The following is a 20146-nucleotide window of genomic DNA, read 5'->3' as shown; positions in this document are numbered from 1 at the left end:
AAGAATTCCCTCTCCTACTGCCTTCATCTTGTCCAATTAAGAGTTCTTTATGTGCATTGTGTTAAGTGTTATTTTTGTCTGTGGGTCAGTGGTCTTGACAGAAAAAAAGAAATCATATCCTTGAACTAGACAGTTAAGGAAAGTTTTATTAAGCATTTGATTTGATAACTATAACTTTAATCTTCTTTATATAAAAACCCATAACTAAGGTTAAAGTATTATACATTAAAAACAGTATTTTGAGTATAATCCAAATTTTGTAAAAGGAAAAACAAGGTGTGTGTCCACAGATAAGAGGTCATTTTCTCCCCCTGTACAATATTTTGTAGTATTTTCCAAATGTTCTAAAATTATATAGACTGGAAAAAAATGTTATTTAAAAACAAAGCATATTAACTTTTATTTTCAAAATAAAAATCAGATATTTCATTCAGACTGGAAGAATAAAGAAAAACAATCATGAAATAAATTTAACATATTAAAAAGCTGGACTGTCCTTGTTGCAAAACAGACTTGTCACAGGAAGCAGTAAGAGGAGCCCAGTCTGAAACAAGAAGGTGGCACTCTCTTCTCCTCCCCGTGAACTTCTCCACCGGGGTCTTCAACTCATTCTGCCCTCATGCTCAGGCATTGTTCTATCAGTGCTTCCCATTCACACATTTTTTTTTTTTTCCCAGTACGCGGGCCTCTCCCTGTTGTGGCCTCTCCCGTTGCGGAGCACAGGCTCCAGACATGCAGGCCCAGCGGCCATGGCTCACGGGCCCAGCCGCTCCGCGGCATGTGGGATCTTCCCGGACCAGGGCACGAACCCATGTCCCCTGCATCGGCAGGCGGACTCTCAACCACTGCGCCACCAGGGAAGCCCCGCATTCACACATTTTTAACTTTCCATTTTCCAGCTCTTTCCCTCAGCCTACAGACCTGCTCAATTTTTCCTTGAGGGTGCAGGAGGGGAGGGAACAGATGGAACCTTTCTTCAATCTACTCCAACCACCGTAACTGTCACCTGCACCTATGCCCTGTCTGCCTTTCTGCATATTTTTTCAGGTTTCTCCTCTTCCTCAATTTCTTTCATTCCCCAACTAACTGCAACCAAGCTTCTACCTCAACAATACTTTATTCAGTAAGTTCTGGCTGAGGCCACACATGACCTCTTCATTACCAATCCAATAGCCTGTTCCCATCCCTTATCCTATTTGACCTCTGTAATGCATATAACCATTATCTACTTTCCTCTTAAAACTTTTTCCTTGTCTCTCGGTGTGAGAGGCTGAATCAAAGGCCCCAATCTGTAAGGAGCCTCCTTATCCAAGTCCCTTGATAGTGCTCTTGCAAGCTGATTCTGAGCTTAGTCATGTGACTTGCCTTGGTCAATGAGTTAAAAACAAACTCAATGCAGCACAGTTTGGGGAAAGTGCTAACATTCTGCTTCCTCTCTTCATCCCCGGCAGGACTGAGACCATGTGCAGGCTAGCATACTGGGCAGATAGGAGAGACATCCAGAAGAGAAATGAGTCATCCTCACTGAGGCCACCCTACACCAGCTGGCCCCTAGCCAATCTAGTACCTGTCTATAGACATATAAGAGAGCTCTGCTAAGATCAGCAGACAGGTCCTGCTCACCTGTAGATTCATGAGAAATAATAAACGGTAATTGTTTCAAACCATGAAATTTGGGGGTGGTTTGTTATACAGCAATAGATACACTTGGCTATTAAGTGACTCTTTTCTGGTTCTCCTATTGTCAAACCACTGACCCCACTCAGCCTCTTCCATTGCCTTTGCCAACTCAGTTTCTACCTACCCCTTAAACACTGATGTAAAACCCTTAGCCTTCTTTTCTTCTCCTTCACACATAATTTGGGTGATCTCATCCACCTGTTTCAATTGCTGTGTCTCTACAGATGACCCTCTATAGCTGTAATATAGTCCAGATCTCTCATTTACTGGCACCTACTACATCTCATGTTTATAGACCATCTCTTTCCCTGTGAGGGTAGTTGTTAAAAAGATGGACATGTAGGAGAACAGCTTCTGCCTTACAAGACTCAGCATCAGTGAAGAGACAACTGAGTATAAACACTTTCAAAACATTGAGACAAACTGCAATGAGAAACAAAAGGCCATTTAACTCAAACTGTGACAGCCACTGGCTTCTGTAGGAGGAACCGGCTTCTGTACTCTGTTCTACACTGGAGCAAAATTTGGTGTTTAGGATGCACATGTATTTGATCAAGGGAGGAGGCGGCATTCCAGGTCAAGTTGTGTATTCCAGCAACTATGTGTAGCTTAATCTGACTATAGCGGAGAGAGTGACTGTGACAGAGAAGACTGGAGAGGTGGGTGGCAGAGACGCATAGAGATACATTTTTTACGCCACGTTAACGCATTGAGAAACCATCCTGAAGGCAATCCTGAAGGGGAACTGTTGAAAAGAACCACGGAAAGGGCTGGTAGGAAGCCACACTGGATTTAGAGACAACAGTATGCATTTTTTGAGAAAAATGGACCAGAACCGAAAACTTAGCTTCTCCACTTGTTAGATGTAAATTCTTGACAAGTTTCTCAACTTCTCTGAGTGCCAATTTCCTTAAATGGAAAATGGGGATAGCAATATTTACATGTTAGCATTATTCTGATCATTAAAAGAGAGAATGTATACAGCACGCTTGGTACGGGGTCAGGCATATGGCCGCTGCTTTCTAAATGGTGGTTAGCGGGCTGCTCAGGGTCAGCTGACGGCCTTATTCTTCTGATACTGGCACCAAGGCCTAGTACTAGAAATGATTCCCAGAGGCCTCAATATAAGTTTGTTGAACAGTGGAAGATCAACACCAAGTCTCACTTTTCTTCAAATCAGGACTTTGCTGGAGTGATCCTTTCAGAATTAAAGGCTTTATCTACATGGCAGGACAATCCTCACCTAGCTCAAAGAGATAAGTCGATAAAAATCTGACACAGAAATTTCAATTTTATAAACTTCCATGAAACAAAGAGAGTGTCCTTGTACATTTTTCTAACTATGTGATGTTGTGAGAAATATATTTTTATTCAAACCCATAGTTAACACATTGCATATTTGCAAAACAAAATTTAACCGTCTTACTCAAGCCTTGTTTGAAATGACTAAAATCTTACCTTTAAGAAGAAGGGCATGAAGGAGAGTTTAATTCCACGAGCAAAAGCAATGGGTTTTAATTCTTCTCGTAGCTTAACCAGTTCAGTAAGGTCAACATCATCACAATACCCAAAATGAGGTATCTTCAGGGCTGCAGACATGGTCTTGACCATTGCTTTGTGAAAGCCTGGAAAACATTAAATATACATATATATATACGTATATATACATATATGCATATATATATGTACTTCATAAAAATTCTTAAATCCTTTAATCCCTTTAAAAACTAAAATAGAAGGTTTTCTAATGTTACTTACTCTTAATTAAACTCTTCCTCTTGGAGCTACCATCTTCATTACATAACTTGAAAGCCAATAATTTCAATGCTGAAGAATTGACTATAGCACAACACCCAGTGTCAACTGTAATAATATAACAGGTAACTGCTTTCAACACTGTGGTATATAAAAAATTCAAAAGGTGGCTTCTCTGGTGGCACAGTGGTTAAGAATCCGCCTGCCAATGCAGGGGACACGAGTTTGAGCTCTGGTCTGGGAAGATCCCACATGCCGCAGAGCAACTAAGCCCGTGCGCCACAACTACTGAGCCTGTGCTCTGGAGCCTGTGAGCCACAACTACTGAGCCCGCGTGCCACAGCTACTGAAGCCTGTGCACCTAGAGCCTGTGCTCCACAACAAGAGAAGCCACTGCAATGAAAAGCCCTTGCACCGCAACGAAGAATAGCCCCTGCTCGCCGCAACTAGAGAAAGCCCGAGCACAGCAATGAACACCCAATGCAACCAAACAAAAAAAATAATAACAATGCCAAAATAATAATAATAATAATAAATTCAAAAGCCATGTATTTACACAATGACTTCTTGCAAAGCCACTCTTCTGGAAGTTAATTATCCTAAGAGTTTGTAAATAACAAATCAGAAGTAGTTGTTTTGAAAGCTAACAAAAAATAATATTTAAAATATACCAAGCAAGTCTTCAAACAGAAAAAATATCTGTACGCAAATTTATACTCTAAGAAACCTGCTAACATGTTACTCTTCAAAAATTATCAGTATATATTAAAGCTTTTCCTAGAAAAACTGTAATTTCATCATGTTGAAGTAGCTTCCCCTCAAATAATTACTCTATTACCTTACATTACTATTATTATTACCTTTTATGGGTTCTGTTCTGTCTTTGCCTGTGAATACTGGAGGTTTTGATATTGGTATAGGAATAATTCTCTCTTTTGGTTTTGGTGGAGGTGGCATAATTTCAGCTTTTGGTGAAGGAGGTAGTATAGCTCCTGTTTGCTTTTCCAGATAGCTGAGAATATCTTCTTTAAGTATTCTGCCATCTTTTCCAGAGCCAACAACTTCACTCAGCTTAATCTAAAAAATGACACATTTTAATGCTAAAAATAAAACTACCTAAAAATAAATAAACCCATTTATTGAGGTCTCTAAGTGAAATTAAATGAACTGAAGGTAAAAAAAGTATCTCTGCCCAATAAATTAGTATAAGGAAATAACATTTTAATTATCTTAATAGAACACTGCAAACTATAAATAACATTTTCATCTTCTCAATAGAATGCTATAAACTATAGCTACTCTTCCTAAGTGATCATTTGTTACTTTTGTACTTACTGTTCATTTGCCCATGCGGTAACAATGTAATATCTACATTGTATATAGCTATTTATGAAAACACATTTTTAAACAGTCAACTATTTCTAAATTTCTTGCATAATTCTTATTTGATTTTTTTCTATTCTTGGAGACTACATAAGAAGAACTGAAAGTTTAAACAAGAGTTAAACACTGTAACAAATGTAGACCCCTGTTTCTGACCTTGGCTACCAGTAAACATGTAATGGTTAAAGTAATCATCCTATAAAAGCTCTCTTGAATTGGTTTTTTTTCTGATGGCTGTTTTAGAAAGATCAGTACAAAACACTGAAATTAACTTTACTGAGGCATACTTGGAATGTGAGTTCCTTGGTCCAAGTTAAGGGTCAAATAGTTAAGTTTTATTATTGCTTTCCACAGAACAAACAACAGATGATATAATTCCACTTTCTACTGGGCACTCATGATACTTTTTGGAAACATTTGTGATCTGGCTTTATTTAATCACTTCCTATGTTTGGTAATAGAGATAAAATATTTCACTAAATTGAACTATATTTAAATAAAAAGACACATTAGCTTGGATGATATCCTCACGCATAGTGTACATTAGTTAAACTCTCAAGGTTAAGTCCTATTTCATTTGTATTAATGCTTCTCTAAGAATGACCACAAAATAGTAAAGGGCTTTATCACATCAAACATTTAGTTTATAACAAATGAACTCTAAGAATTTAAACATAATTTTTAGGTAATTACAAACAACTGTAAGTGCCATTGGTTTTTAATTTTAGACAAACTCAATAATTAATATACAAACTACAAAAAAAAGGGGGAAAAAGGTGATTTTATAATAAATCTGTTATTTAATATCTAGTAATTATACAAATGCTCTAATTATACACATCTTTAGGAAAAGGAAAGCCACATCATATATTTCTACAGGTAGTCCTTTTATATAATTTTTAAAAAAATGGTAAAATGTTTATAGCTTTCAAAGCAATATATAAGAGCGTTATTTCATCTGCTGCCCTTAACAGTGTAGTGTTCCATATTACTATTTCTATTTTTCTGTTAAGCTAAATCGTCTTCATGTTTAAACACATTCAATGGCTAATAAATTTTCATTAAGGGTTTATAACATAATTTTCCTAAGCATTTCCCTGATTTTGAACACATGTGTGCCTTCTAATTTTTGGTTATATAAAACACTTAATATATCCTAGATTATCTCCTTGGGATAGTTCCCCAATGGTAGGATAACTAGCTGAAGGAGAATGAACATTTTAATGACTCTTATTACCTATTCCCAAAATGTAAACTTTTTTCCCCCCAACTGTAATTTAACTACTTCTCTCAAAAACAGACAGACAAACAAAAGCCTGCATTGTGAGGCATAGTGGAAAGAACTCAGGCTTTGGAACCACACAGATTTGTGCTCAAATCCCCAGTTCAGCTACTTACTTGATTTTAGGCAACTTAATCAACTTCTCTACCTTTTCTCATCTGCAAAAAGGGGATAACCCAAACCAGTCTACAAGTTACTGTGAGGATTAGCGATAATGTATGTATAGTGTCTGGCTCAGAAGTGCTCAAATAATGGAGGCATCAATTGTTGAGACACTATTAATGATTAAGAGCACTGGTTTTAGAGTCACAGAGACACTCACAGAATCCTGGTTCCACCACTGGGTTAGCTGTGTGACCTTGGACCAGTTATTTGACCTCTCTAAGTCTTAGAAGGGCTCTTTGTCTCAGAGTTGTGAAGATTAAATGAGATAACATGTAAATAATTAGCACAATGCCTAGGAGCCATCTCACTTTGGAGGTAAAGCAGCAATGACTGTCAGGTAAGAGGGAAAACAGAAGGCCAGGCTCCTTGACTCAAGTCAGTATAGCTCTATGGTTTTCCCTACCTCCCTGGGATCAGGCAGATCCTTGGGACTACATCCTTGCCTGGCCCATTTCCCATCCCTTCCCTGTACGCCTTCCTTCATTCCTAGTAAAGATGATCACTGTCTCAATCAATCAACCATGTGTTCCCAAACCCTTGTCTCAAGCTATGCTTGTAGGGTACCTGATCTAAGACACTAGTATTTACAAGTTCTCAATAAATGGTAGCCCTGACTGTTATTAGGATCTCAGGAAGAATAATAAATCCACATTTCTCAATTAACATGAATATTAAGTTCACAATTTTCTTTTCATTGCTCGTGAGGACTTTTATGCAACTATCACTTTTTAGTAACAGACATTTTCATGTTTCCTTTAATCCCAACTTGAGCCATCTCATCATGGGATAGCTAGGTAATTCTTCATAGATACACATGTATACCTTCTGTGTGATCTCACACTTAAATATTAAGAAAACTTACATTGTTTTCCATTGCAAGGCGACGAACTGCAGGAGTTGCCAGTGTTTTTTGGCCCTTTATCTCTTGGTGTGTGTGTTCATCATGGGACACAGCAGGAGTTTCAACAACATCTTCTTCTGAATCTGGTAACAAGGTAAAATTTTACTCTTTAGTAGAAAATATTGAAACAACTAAAACAACAAGCTTAGTGTCTTATATAAATAAATTCAAATTAAAGTATACAGTCAAAAAGCATAATAGATGAGCTACTTCAGAATGGGAAAACACAACTGTAAAATGGAAAAACATACAAGGGTACTAGAGTGAGTGAGAGGGGTGTACGGGTACCAGGTACTGTTTAATGATTATTATTGCCTGCTGTTTACTTCATTTCTGTTAAAATTATGTAGCAGCTACAAGTTAAAAAATGCAAGTTTCTTTCATAAATTTTAAAACACATTGTATTGTAAACATTTTCCTAATAAATTTCTCATATACATATGAAATGAGAATCAAATGTGAGGTAAATTACATGAATCATGTAAAATCTGTGACAATCTTAAATGCTTTCCTAAGATAATATAGCATTTAAATTTTTTCTTTGCTTTGAATATGGCTTAAGGAATGCTGTGGAAGGTTTTATTTTCATGGCTAATACTAATTTGGTTGTTTTATTCTCTAACTGTAGAGTAGTGATATAAGAAAAACTATCTTGGGCTATTAGCATGTATTTTTGCAACCAAAAAGAAAAAGGTTTTAAGAGCATTTAATTGTCAAAGTTGGATGTTAGGAAATCAGTGCTATAGTACAGCAGAATCTCTGTGGGAATAAGTAAACTAGAGCCAACCTCTGAAAATCAGCAGAAAACTGAGTTAGATTTGACATTCTATTCTAAGCAAATAAAAATTTTCCACCGCTAGAAAACTATGGAAAGACATTCTATTCATTCATTCCTCCTCACTAGTCTATGAATTGGTCTGGTGGAGCTCTCAAAGTTCCCCTACGGTTAAGGAAGAGAAAAAACAAACACTTTGTATTGAACATGAAGAGTAGTAGAATATTCCACTCCAAAATGTGATTGTAGGAGTTCAGAACATACCACCCCAACATACGCCACTTTGGTGTACTGATTATTTTCAAGAGCTGTACGCACTTGAAAAACAACAAATGCAGGGAGAGGCTTACTCTGAACTCTCTTCATGTACCTAAAGACATCCAAAAGGAACTCAACTGTCAGAAACTCCCTCCCTAGGAGTTTCATCCAACCACGGAAGATTGACTCATCACAGGAGAAGAGACTAGAAATCAGCAACACATCCATATAAACTTTTGTCACAAACTATCATACCTCCCATATATTCTTCTAAGAGCCAATTCATCCTTCCTAAAAATCACTTACTCTTCCCTAAGAGGCCTACATCCCTCCTCCCCTTTCCCTATTAAGAAGGTATTTAAACCTGAATCTTAAAGCCACCTCTCTGAGTTATTCATTTTTCCTGGGTATCTCCCAGGTATACATGACGTCTACATGTTAATAAATTTGTTTTTCTCTTGTTCATCTGTCTTTTATTACAGGGGTCTCCGCTAAGAACTCAGAAGGTACAGGGAAAATTATTCTTCCTTCCCACAATCACCTAGTATATATCGTATACTGCACTACATATGTAATAGCTTAATCTTCACTCCAGTGTGTAAGATAGGTGTTATTATCCCCATTTTACAGATTAAAAAAAATGAGACTTGAGATGAAGAGACTGGCCCATGGTCACACACCTAATAAACTGTGAAGAGCTGGGATTCAATCCTAGGGCTGACTCAGTTTGTGCTGTTTCCTTTAGTTTATGGCTGGCCCTAGTAGATTTTCTTTCTGGTCAAATAAGCTGGAATATAACTTCTACAGCTCCAGGCATAATTTTATTGCATAAAATTGCATAATTGCATAATTTATGCATGATTGCATAATTTATGCATAATTGCATAATTTTATTGCATTTTGAGAAGCCCATAATTTTATTGCATTTTGAGAAGCCCTGGGCTTCATCTGTTGAAGTTACTGGAGAAACTAGCAAGAAAGATTAGCATTAGGAACTAAGATCCAAAGAAAAATCAAGGGGGTTCAGCTGTAGGAATCTCAAATACTAACTTGAATAATGCATATTTGCTACAGTTTGAGAAATGCATAAATGCCCAGACATATCATATACAAGTTATTATATAACAGTTCCAAAATATCATGTTATTTATTGCTACTCACCTTTCTGGAAAACAGTCTATATATCACCAAGTAGTACTGCCTTTTGGAATAACTTCAGTGTAAGTATTAAGTAATAAAACAAAGATTTGCAAGAAGTCACTCATATTATATATGAGTTGTAGTTGTCATGTAGTTGTGGGCAGAAAGTTCTCTTAATACTAAAATACTACCTTGCTAAGGACATTGGAAAGCCAGGGATGATTTAACAGAGATTTAACAGAGAATATCTACCAGAAAGCCATTTCCATGATCCAAGGGTTTCCAGTCTTTTTGTTACCTTGATCATAGAACTTATCTTAAAAGTGACCCAGTAGAGAAGAAGTAAATCATAAGGAATGGAGGGAATGTCATTTTCTAAATGGATGAGTGTTTGTGGCATGATGCCAAGATAAACGGAGTGATCAACATCAAATCACAATTTCGCACAGATACAAAAGGATATTTGGTTCAGAACCTAACAACTAGGAAGAAGATCTAGGAAGATGACCAGATCTTTCAGGCAGGAGAGAAAAGAACGGTTTCTAAATTCAACTTAGAGAGCTAGCGGCCACAATAACTTCTATTAGCATTTGATTCAATAACCTTAGCCCTGATAGAGATTGCACATTAGAAAAAGTTACAGTTTTGGAGAAAGTTGCTGCTGGTTCAGTTTTGCTGATGCAACAATCTGTTTCTGTTACCGTGCCCTGTTACCTCGATGAAATAGAGATTGCAAGCTATACAACTGGGAAACCAGCAAAGTCAAGCTGTCCTGGTTATTCTGGTTCAGCCTTTGAACTGTCAGCTTAGCTATAAACTGCGACATGTTTAACACAGGGGGAGGCCCATATTGCTACCCCCCAAATGTGGAATGCTTATTACTTTTTCCAGATTTAATTAAACATATGATTGTTCTATGCAATAAGAAGAAAGTGTGGACAGTAAATCAGAGGATGACTAAAATAAAACCATGGTGATCTTGATGTAAAACCAGAGTTTGTGTAACAGAGTGGGACCTGGCAGTAACTCCTGTCGTTTTTCAACTTTTTGAAGAGTAAGTCCTCACATTTGACTCCTTCCTATCGTACTTCACAAAGATGACTAAGATGATGAAGAAATTATTAATAGTAAATTCTAGTTTGTACTTTCCCCTGAAGCTATTGGACATAATTGTTTTCATATCATGAGCTTATAAACAGGAACCTAGTATTTTTATGATTGCAACCGATCAGACTTTGAAAAGCAGGAAGTTTTTTATTGTAAGTTAGAAAAAATATTCTTTTCAGGATTGTTTTTGGACATGTGTATGGTAAAAATACAACTTAAAGTGTTTTAATATAAATGTTAAGTATTTGGCACAATATTTTGAGGAGCTTAGTTAAACGTAAAGGACTTCTGTGACTTTTCACATTAAAATGTCAAATTCTTTCCAAATGAGGCTTCGGGGAAAATGATCTTGATCATATTGGCTTTGGTTATAATTCCATTCATTCAATGTACTCTATTCCTTGCCTTTTAAAATAACTAATTTTGATTCTGAGAAAATTAAGAATTCCAGTGTGATAAAGGCAATTTTTCTTTTATGCAAAAATGAAGTCTTAGTAATTTTCAACTTAGTTTTGTATTCCAGGTATGGAGTTGCCTTAAAAAATCTTTTGAAACTTGTTTAAGACATAAATAAATAAAAATAAAATACTACCTTGTTAAATAGCACTTGAAGCAATTTTCTAAGTTTTTTTGTATGATTATACTTATATAAAGTATACTTTATATACTTATTTTCTCCTTTGATGTTCACAATAATGCTACAAGAATGCAGGGCACATTCTTGATTTTACCAAAGTAGAAACAGACTCTAAGGGGGATGGAGTTAAGACTAAGCTAAAATTTCATGACTCTCCCCAGCTGATGTGATTTTCACTGTTCTTGCACTATACTCTAATATGTGGGATTTTATTCCTTCAGTAGTAGATTTAGATACAGGTTTTAAAACCTTAATTAAATTTTAAGAAAGAACAAAAGGACTCTGGTAAATAAGTTTTTATCATGAAGAGTGTCAATTTAGTGTTGCTGGAATTCATCATGTGAAGAAAATTATAATAAAATGATATTATTTCATATTAAATAAAAGAGTAATTTGAATTAGTAAAAATATTAAAACTGTGTGATTGCAATGGGAAATACTTTTGAAATACCAAAGCACTCAAAGGTTTTTGAAAGAGTTGTTTTTGTAAGAAGCTTTAAACTTTTCCTCCCTGCAAAACTTCTTAGGAAGACCTTTCTTCATAGCACAAATCTAAACCTTAGTTTAGTTTCTGCTCAAATCATCATAAATTGAGAATTAATGACGTCTAAACCAATGAGATTGCATAGCATTTTCTTTCTCACTTCAAATTACTGAAACAGCTAATTCAATCAATTCAGTCTACAATTAGCTATACAAAATAAGGTTTTAGTTACGATGATAGGTGTTCATGTTAAAGGGTAAATGCAATATAACAGCAGAATAATATAAAAGTATTCTGCTACATCTTATGTCCCTTCTGCTATAAAGTATTCTGCTACATCTTATGTCCCTTCCTCTCTTCCCTTAATACTTCCCCATGGTGGCAAGACTCCTCAATTAGAGCTAATTAGGTATAGTAACTCTCCACTTGTCTGGTGGTCAAGCATTCTGGCAACTTAATGTTGTACACAGCTGTAGGTGCAGAACACCTAAAACCGTGCCACGCAGCCTCAGTATTAAAACCATACACTTGCTCCAGAGAAAAGTCATTTAGACTCTCAATCACAACCTATTTTCTCTTCTTAGCACATATTTCTTAACAACTTGGTTATCTGTATTGCCAGAAAGTTAGGAAGGAGAGTGATGGCCTGGCACAATGACAAGGCTAAGGGGTAGGCTGAAAAAACAAAAATCAGAGGCAGAATTGTGTTTTTCCCAGAAAAATGAACGTTCATTAACATGCGTTTGCATAATCAAAAAAGATTTTAGGTTATACCCAATATCCTCCCTTTAAGAAGGCATAAAATATGTAGGTTTAAAAAATAAATAAAACTACTGATTCCCATTAAATAAATGGTTTAGAAAAGTTTGGGTTCAAAAAGCTTTACTTGTTTAGAAAAGTGAGGAGTCATCCTACTTTTTAAAATAGAGGTTAGAGAAAGCCAGGTTAGCTGTAAAGAGAACTCATGGCAATATTCTTAAAACTGAGTTCACAGCAGACAACATACTGAGACGTGGATCAGCTTTGACATAATCTTGATAATATTAATTAACTAAATTTCAATTTGTAATTTTTTTTTAAACAGCATAAATGAGTCTAGTAAGCTCTTTTCAAGTAGAGTCTACCTACAGTCAGAGCCCTCAGAGATAGGAGTTGGAGGTCACAAATACTTTTTCCCTCATCAGAATTATCATGACACTCCAGTCTTGAAAAGCAGGCTGCAACACCATGTTACAAAGAGAGTACCATAGAATATTATTTAAACAAGCATTAAAAGACAGGATTTAATTTCCGTTACTGCTATTAAGACGTCTACTCTTGATCCCTTACACTCTTGATGGTTCTATGCTACAATTATTTCCCACCTGTAAAATGGACATCATGTGTCTTATACTTCTAAAAGACTTTTTTAGGTAATTTTCTATTTATAGTATAATTGGTTTTCTTGGCACTAAAACGAGGAACAGTATAGACAAATTCAGTATTACTACAAATTCTTGTTTAAGACAGGTACACAAAATATTTAGAAACTTTTCCTGTTTCCAGAATTTAAAAAGAGGCACACATAAATTTCTTAGTAAGTTGAACCTACTATTCTATAGGCTTGCTTATTTATTTTATGCTTCATAGTCATTCTTACAGTAAAAAACAATAAAAATTACAAGAAAACATAAATATAAAAGCAAAAAGGTACACACACAAAATAAAATTAGCATGCAAGGCAATTATTCAGAATACACTTTGAATTGCAAATGAAATAGAAGAGCTAACAATGATCAGTTCTCTATGAGGAAAATTATCAGATAATTTTTACTCTGAACATAACCTATCCAATCCCATTAAGTTTTTACAGACATATAATAAACTGCACGTACATAAAATATAAAATTTCATAAGTCTTGAAATATATATATACCCATAACTATCACCAAAATCAAGATAATGGACATATCACCCCCCAAAGTTTCCTTATACTCCTTGGTAATTCCTCCCTCCTAACCTTCTGCCTCCTTCCTACCCTATCAGCAGGCAACCACTAATGGGTTTATTGTCAAAATATATTAGTTTGCATTTCTAAAACTTTATATACATAGAATCATACAGCATGTTCTCTTTTATGTCTGGCTTCTCTGACTCAGCATAATTTTTCAAGATTCATCCATGTCATACAGGAAATTAATTTTTGTAAAAAATTATCTAGAAAAAATATAGCCCCTCCTGAAAAAGTTCTATGATTTTATAATTTGCTATATCAAGACTTATTAAGTTGGATTTCATTGGAGATACCAAAAGAAACTCTAAAAAATAAAACTCTAAGAAAGAAAAGGAAACAATAAAACCCCCCACAAATCCCAATTGTTCACTTGTTCATATACAGTCAGCCCTGGGAATCCACAGGTTCTGTATTCATGGATTCAACCAACTGCTGATCGAAGATACACAGAAAAAAAATGTATGTAGGTTATATGCAAATACTACACCATTTTTTTTTTTTTTTGCGGTACACAGGCCTCTCACTGCTGTGGACTCTCCCGTTACTGAGCACAGGCTCCAGACATGCAGGCTCAGCAGCCATGGCTCACGGGCCCAGCCGCTCCGCAGCACGTGGGATCCTCCCGGACTGGGGCATGAACCCGTGTCCCTTGCATCGGCAGGCAGACTCTCAACCACTGCACCACGAGGGAAGCCCACTACACCATTTTATACAAAGGACTTGAGCATCCGCAGATTTTGGTGTCCCTCTCTGTGTGTGTGTGTGTGTGTGTGTGTGTGTGTGTGTGTGTGTGTGTGTGTGTGTGTGTGTGTGTGTGTGTCCTAGAACCAATCCTTTGCAAATACCACAGGATGACTATAATTTGCTTTTGTGGACAGCCTAGATAGGTATCTAAGCTGGTCTACAGCACTTGACTGGGTATTCTAATTTACTAACATCCACAATAATGTTCAGCATCTTTGGTTGTCTCAGTTTATGCCAAGAGTATAATTCTTTCCTTTCTAGGTCTTAACTGAATGAAAGAAAAATCTATACCTATTATCTTGTTGATCCATCAAAATAATTCTGTGTTTATTTCAGGTAATTTTTAAAGGTAAATTCTTTTTTGTTTTTAATATTCCTAAATCATGCCTTTCAATAGAAATTTGGAGTCAAGATAATAGCACCCCAGTACCCAGATTATTGTCTCTTATTTATTCCACATTAAAAGGAAAAAGAGGCCCTCAAGGAATGGATAATTCCAGGTCTGGGGTAGGAAAAGTATCAATATAAGGTGAGTCCCAGATCATCTCCTTGTGCCAAAAGCAAGGAAGGTTTTGAAAAGTAACAGCGTCATGTTAAAAGAACACACAGAAGCCACCTTGAAATGGTCACCACTATTAATGATTTGAGCATTAAAAAGAATTATAATAAAAACATCAGGTCAAATGAAATATAAACAAAGAGAATGTTGGAAAAATTAATATCACCATTTGAAGGGCCTATTAAAGTAACTCCTTATTTTAATAATTGGTAAAGAAAGACTGGAATGTCTTTCCAGTAGGAACTGTATTTCATAGTAACAAATAGCCCCAATTGATGAAGGAAGGGATAGCTCCACTTTACAGAATAATGCCACCTAATAATGTTAAAGGAATCCAAAAATCATCATTCTACAACCACTAAAATAATTGTGGTATGGTTATGGCAAGGGTATGGTTATGGTTCCATGTTTAAACTTAGCATTATTACACCAGGTCATCCAGACGTTATTTGTGTCCTGATACGGAGAAACATGAAGTACATAATATTTCCATGATGTAGATTCTAGCCAAAATATTTAACTGCAACCTAGCCTTTAAAACTTACTTCTAGTTTACAGGAAATATAAAGAAGAGAGGAACAAGTCAAATACCACCATGAAGAAGCAACAAGTCTAAAAGATGTGACATTCTGCAAAACAAATGCTACCATCTCTTCAGCAAGTCAGTGTCATGTGGGGAAGTAGGACCTAGATTAAAAGAGACCAGGTGCAATTTGTAGTCCTGTACTAGACTCTAGCTTGAACAAACCAATTGAAATTTCAAGGACGTTTTGGTGGCAACTGGGGAAATTTAAATTTAGATATGGTGTGACTACCAGATAAAATGAAAACGTATTGTTATGAAAACATGTAGAGTCATTAACTAAGCAAACACATTAGAATGTACCAAATACAAGTCTGGATAAAAAAATACCAAAATGCAAACAAAAATTAAATTCAAAGAAAAAATATTAAAAATAGCAAAGAAAAAGCAAAAATAACATACAAGGGAATCCCCATAAGGTTACAGCTGATTTCTCAGCAGAAACTCAACAGGTCAGAAGGGAGGGGCAGGATATACATAAAGTGATGAAAAGGAAAAACCTACAACCAAGATTACTCTACCCAGCAAGGATCTCTTTCAGATTCTATAGAGAAATCAAAACCTTTACAGACAAGCAAAAGCTACAAGAATTCAGCACCACCAAACCAGCTTTACAACAAATGCTAAAGGAACTTCTCTAAGTGAGAAACACAAGAGAAGAAAAAGACCAAAAAAACAAACCCAAATCAATTAAGAAAATGGTAATAGGCACATACATATTGATAATCACCTTGAATGTAAATGGATTAAACACACCAACCAAGACACAGACTGGCTGAATGGATACGAAAATAAGACCCTTATATATGCTGTCTACAAGAAATCCACTTCATACCTAGGGACACATACAGACCGAAAGTGAGGGGATGGAAAAAGATATTCCATGCAAATGGAAATCACAAGAAAGCTGGAGTAGCAATACTCATATCAGATAAAATAGAGTTTAAAATAAAGACTGTTACAAGAGATAAGGAGGACACTACATAATGATCAAGGGATCAATCCAAGAAGAAAACATAACAATTATAAATATATATGCACCCAACATAGGAGCACCTCAATACATAAGGCAAATGCTAACAGCCATAAAAGGGGAAATCGACAGTAACACAGTAATAGTGGGGGACTTCAACACACCACTTACACCAACAGACAGATCATCCAGACAGAAGATAAATAAGGAAACACAGGCTTTAAATGACACAACAGACCAGATAGACTTAATTGATATTTTTAGGACATTCCACCCATAAGCGGAAGAATACACTTTCTTCTCAAGTGAACATGGAATGTTCTTCAGAATACATCTCATGTTGGGTCATAAATCAAGCCTTGGAAAATTTAAGAAAACTGAAATCGTATCAAACATCTTTTCCAACCACAATGCTATGAGATTAGAAATCAATTACAAGAAGAAAACTGTAAAAAACACAAATACATGGAGACTAAACAGTGCACTGCTAAATAACCTAGAGATCACTGAAGAAATCAAAGAAGAAATTTAAAAACACCTAGAAACAAATGACAACAAAAACACAATGATCCAAAGTCTATGGGATGCAGCAAAATCAGTTCTAAGAGGGAAGTTTATAGCAATTCAAGTTCACCTCAAGAAACAAGAAAAATCTCAAATAAACAATCTAACCTTACACCTAAAGCAACTAGAAAAAGAACAAAGAAAACCCAAAATTAGTAGAAGGAAAGAAATCATAAAGATCAGAGCAGAAATAAATGAAAGAGAAATGAAGAAAACAATAGCAAAGATCAATAAAACTAAAAGTCAGTTCTTTGAGAAGATATACAAAACTGATAAACTTTTAGCCTGACTCATCAAGAAAAAAAGGGAGAGGACTCAAATCAATAAAATGAGAAACGAAAAAGGAGAGATTACAGCTGACACCGCAGAAATACAAAGGATCATAAGAGACTACCACAAGCAACTATATGCCAATAAACTGGACTACTTGAAGTAATGGACAAATTCTTGGAAAGGTACAACTTTCCAAGATTGAACCAGGAAGAATTAGAAAATATAAACACACCAATCACAGGTAATGAAATTGAAACTGTAATTAAAATCTTCCAACAAACAAAAGTCCAGGACCAGATGGCGTCACAGGCAAATTCTATCAAACATTTAGAGAACAGTTAATTCCTATCCTTCTCAAACTCTTCCAAAAATTTGTGGAGGGAGGAACACTCCCAAACTCATTCTACAAGGCTACCATCACCCCAATAACAAAACCAGACAAATATCACACACACACAAAAATTACAGACCAATATCGCTCATGAACATAAATGCAAAAATCCGCAACAAAATACTACCAAACAGAATCCAACAGCACATCAAAAGGATCATACACCATGATCAAGTGGGATTTATCCCAGGGATGCAAGGATTCTTCAATGTATGCAAATCAATCAATGTGATACACCATATTAACAAATTGAAAAATAAAAACCATATGATCATCTCAATAGATGCAGAAAAAGCTTTTGACAAAATGCAACACCCATTTGTGATAAAAACTCTCCAGAAAATGGGCATAGAGGGAAACTACCTCAGGATAATAAAGGCCACATATGACAAACCCACAGCCAACATCATTCTCAATGGTGAAAAACTGAAAGCATTTCCTCTAAGAAACAAGACAAGGACGTCCACTCTCACCACTATCATTCAACATACTATTGGAAGTCCTAGCCTCGGCAATCAGAGAAGAAAAAGAAATAAAAGGAATACAAATTGGAAAAGAAGAAGTAAAACTGTCACTGTTGCTGATGACATGATATTATAAATAGAAAATCCTAAAGATGCCACCAGGAAACTACTAGAACTAATCAATGAATTTGGTAAGGTTGCAGGATACAAAATTAATGCACAGAAATCTCTTGCATTCCTATACACTAACAACGAAAGTTCAGAAAGAGAAATTAAGAAAACAATCCCATTTACCATTGCAACAAAAAGAATAAAATACCTAGGGATAAACCTACCTAAGGAGGCAAAAGACCTGTACTCAGAAAACTATAAAACACTGATGAAAGAAATCAAAGATGACATAAACAGATGGAGTGATATACCATGCTCCTGGATTGGAAGAATCAATATTGTGAAAATGACTATACTACCCAAAGCAATCTACAGGTTCAATGCAATCCCTATCAAATTACCAATGGCATTTTTTACAGAAAAATTTACAAGAAATTTTACAATTTGTATGGAAATACAAAAGACCCCAAATAGCCAAAGCAATCTTGAGAAAGAAAAATGGAGCTGGAGGAATCAGGCTCCCCGACTTCAAACTACACTAAAAAGCTACAGTAATCAAGACAGTATGGTACTGGCACAAAAAGAGAAATACAGATCCATAGAACAGGATTCAAAGCCCAGAGATAAACCCACACACATATGGTCACCTTATCTTTGACAAAGGAGGCAAGAATATACAATGGAAAAAAGACAGCCTCTTCAATAAATAGTGCTGGAAAAACTGGACAACTACATGTAAAAGAATGAAATTAGAATGCCCCCTAACACCATACCCAAAAATAAACTCAAAATGGATTAAAGACCTAAAGGGTAGGATAGGGAGGGTGGAAGGGAGACACAAGAGGGAGGAGATATGGGGATATATGTATATGTATAGCTGATTCACTTTGTTATAAAGCAGAAACTAACGCACCCTTGTAAAGCAATTATACTCCAATAAAGATGTTAAAAATAAAATAAAATAAAATAAATAAATGTAGGGCCAGACACTATAAAACTCTTAGAGGAAAACATAGGCAGAACACTCTATGACATAAACCACAGCAAGATCCTTTTTGACCCACCTCCTAGAGTAATGAAAATAAAAATAAAAATAAACAAATGGGACCAATTAAACTTAAAAGCTTTTGCACAGCAAAGGGAACCATAAACAAGATGAAAATACAACCCTCCGAATGGGAGAAAATATTTGCAAAAGAAGCAACTGACAAAGGATTAATCTCCAAAATTTATAAGCAGCTCATGCAGCTCAATAGGAAAAAAACAAACAACCCAATCCAAAAATGGGCAGAAGACCCAAATAGACATTTCTCCAAGAAGATATACAGATGGTCAAGAAGCACATGAAAAGCTGCTCAACATCACTAATTATTAGAGAAATGTAAATCAAAACTACAATGAGGTATCACCTCACACCTGTCAGAATGGCCATCACCAAAAAATCTACAAACAATAAATGCTGGAGAGGGTGTGGAGAAAAGAGAATCCTCTTGCACTGTTAGTGGGAATGTAAATTGATACAGCCACTATGGAGAACAGTATGGAGGTTCCTTAAAAAACTAAAAATAGAACTACCTTATGACCCAGCAATACCACTACTGGGCATATACCCTGAGAAAACTATAATTCAAAAGGAATCATGTACCCCAATGTTCATTGCAGCACTATTTACAATAGCCAGTACATGGAAGCAACCTAAATGAATGGATAAAGAAGATGTGGCACATATATACAATGGAATATTATTCAGCCATTAAAAGGAATGAAATTGAGTTATGTGTAGTGAGGTGGATGGACCTAGAGTCTGTCATACAGAGTGAAGTAAGTCATAAAGAGAAAAACAAATACCGTATTGTTAACGCATATATATGGAATATAAAAAAGTGGTACTGATGAACCTAGTGGCAGGGCAGGAATAAAGACA

General features: G+C 35.8%; 1 protein-coding gene across 1 annotated transcript in view; it reads right to left on the bottom strand.

The window, feature by feature from the left end:
• DBT (dihydrolipoamide branched chain transacylase E2) overlaps positions 1 to 20146 on the bottom strand; it is a 43959-nt gene that overhangs the window by 8634 nt on the left and 15179 nt on the right. The window contains exons 5-7 of the mRNA XM_082678775.1: positions 7128 to 7249; positions 4296 to 4512; positions 3139 to 3305 (exon numbers count right to left, since the gene is read on the bottom strand). Coding sequence (XP_082534901.1) covers positions 3139 to 3305; positions 4296 to 4512; positions 7128 to 7249 — 506 coding nt within the window. The remainder of the gene's footprint in view (positions 1 to 3138; positions 3306 to 4295; positions 4513 to 7127; positions 7250 to 20146) is intronic.

This window comes from Grampus griseus (assembly GCF_964374135.1).
Source record: "Grampus griseus genome assembly, chromosome: 1".
NCBI classification, from domain to species: domain Eukaryota; kingdom Metazoa; phylum Chordata; class Mammalia; order Artiodactyla; family Delphinidae; genus Grampus; species Grampus griseus.
This window is presented reverse-complemented; position numbering and strand designations above follow the sequence as displayed.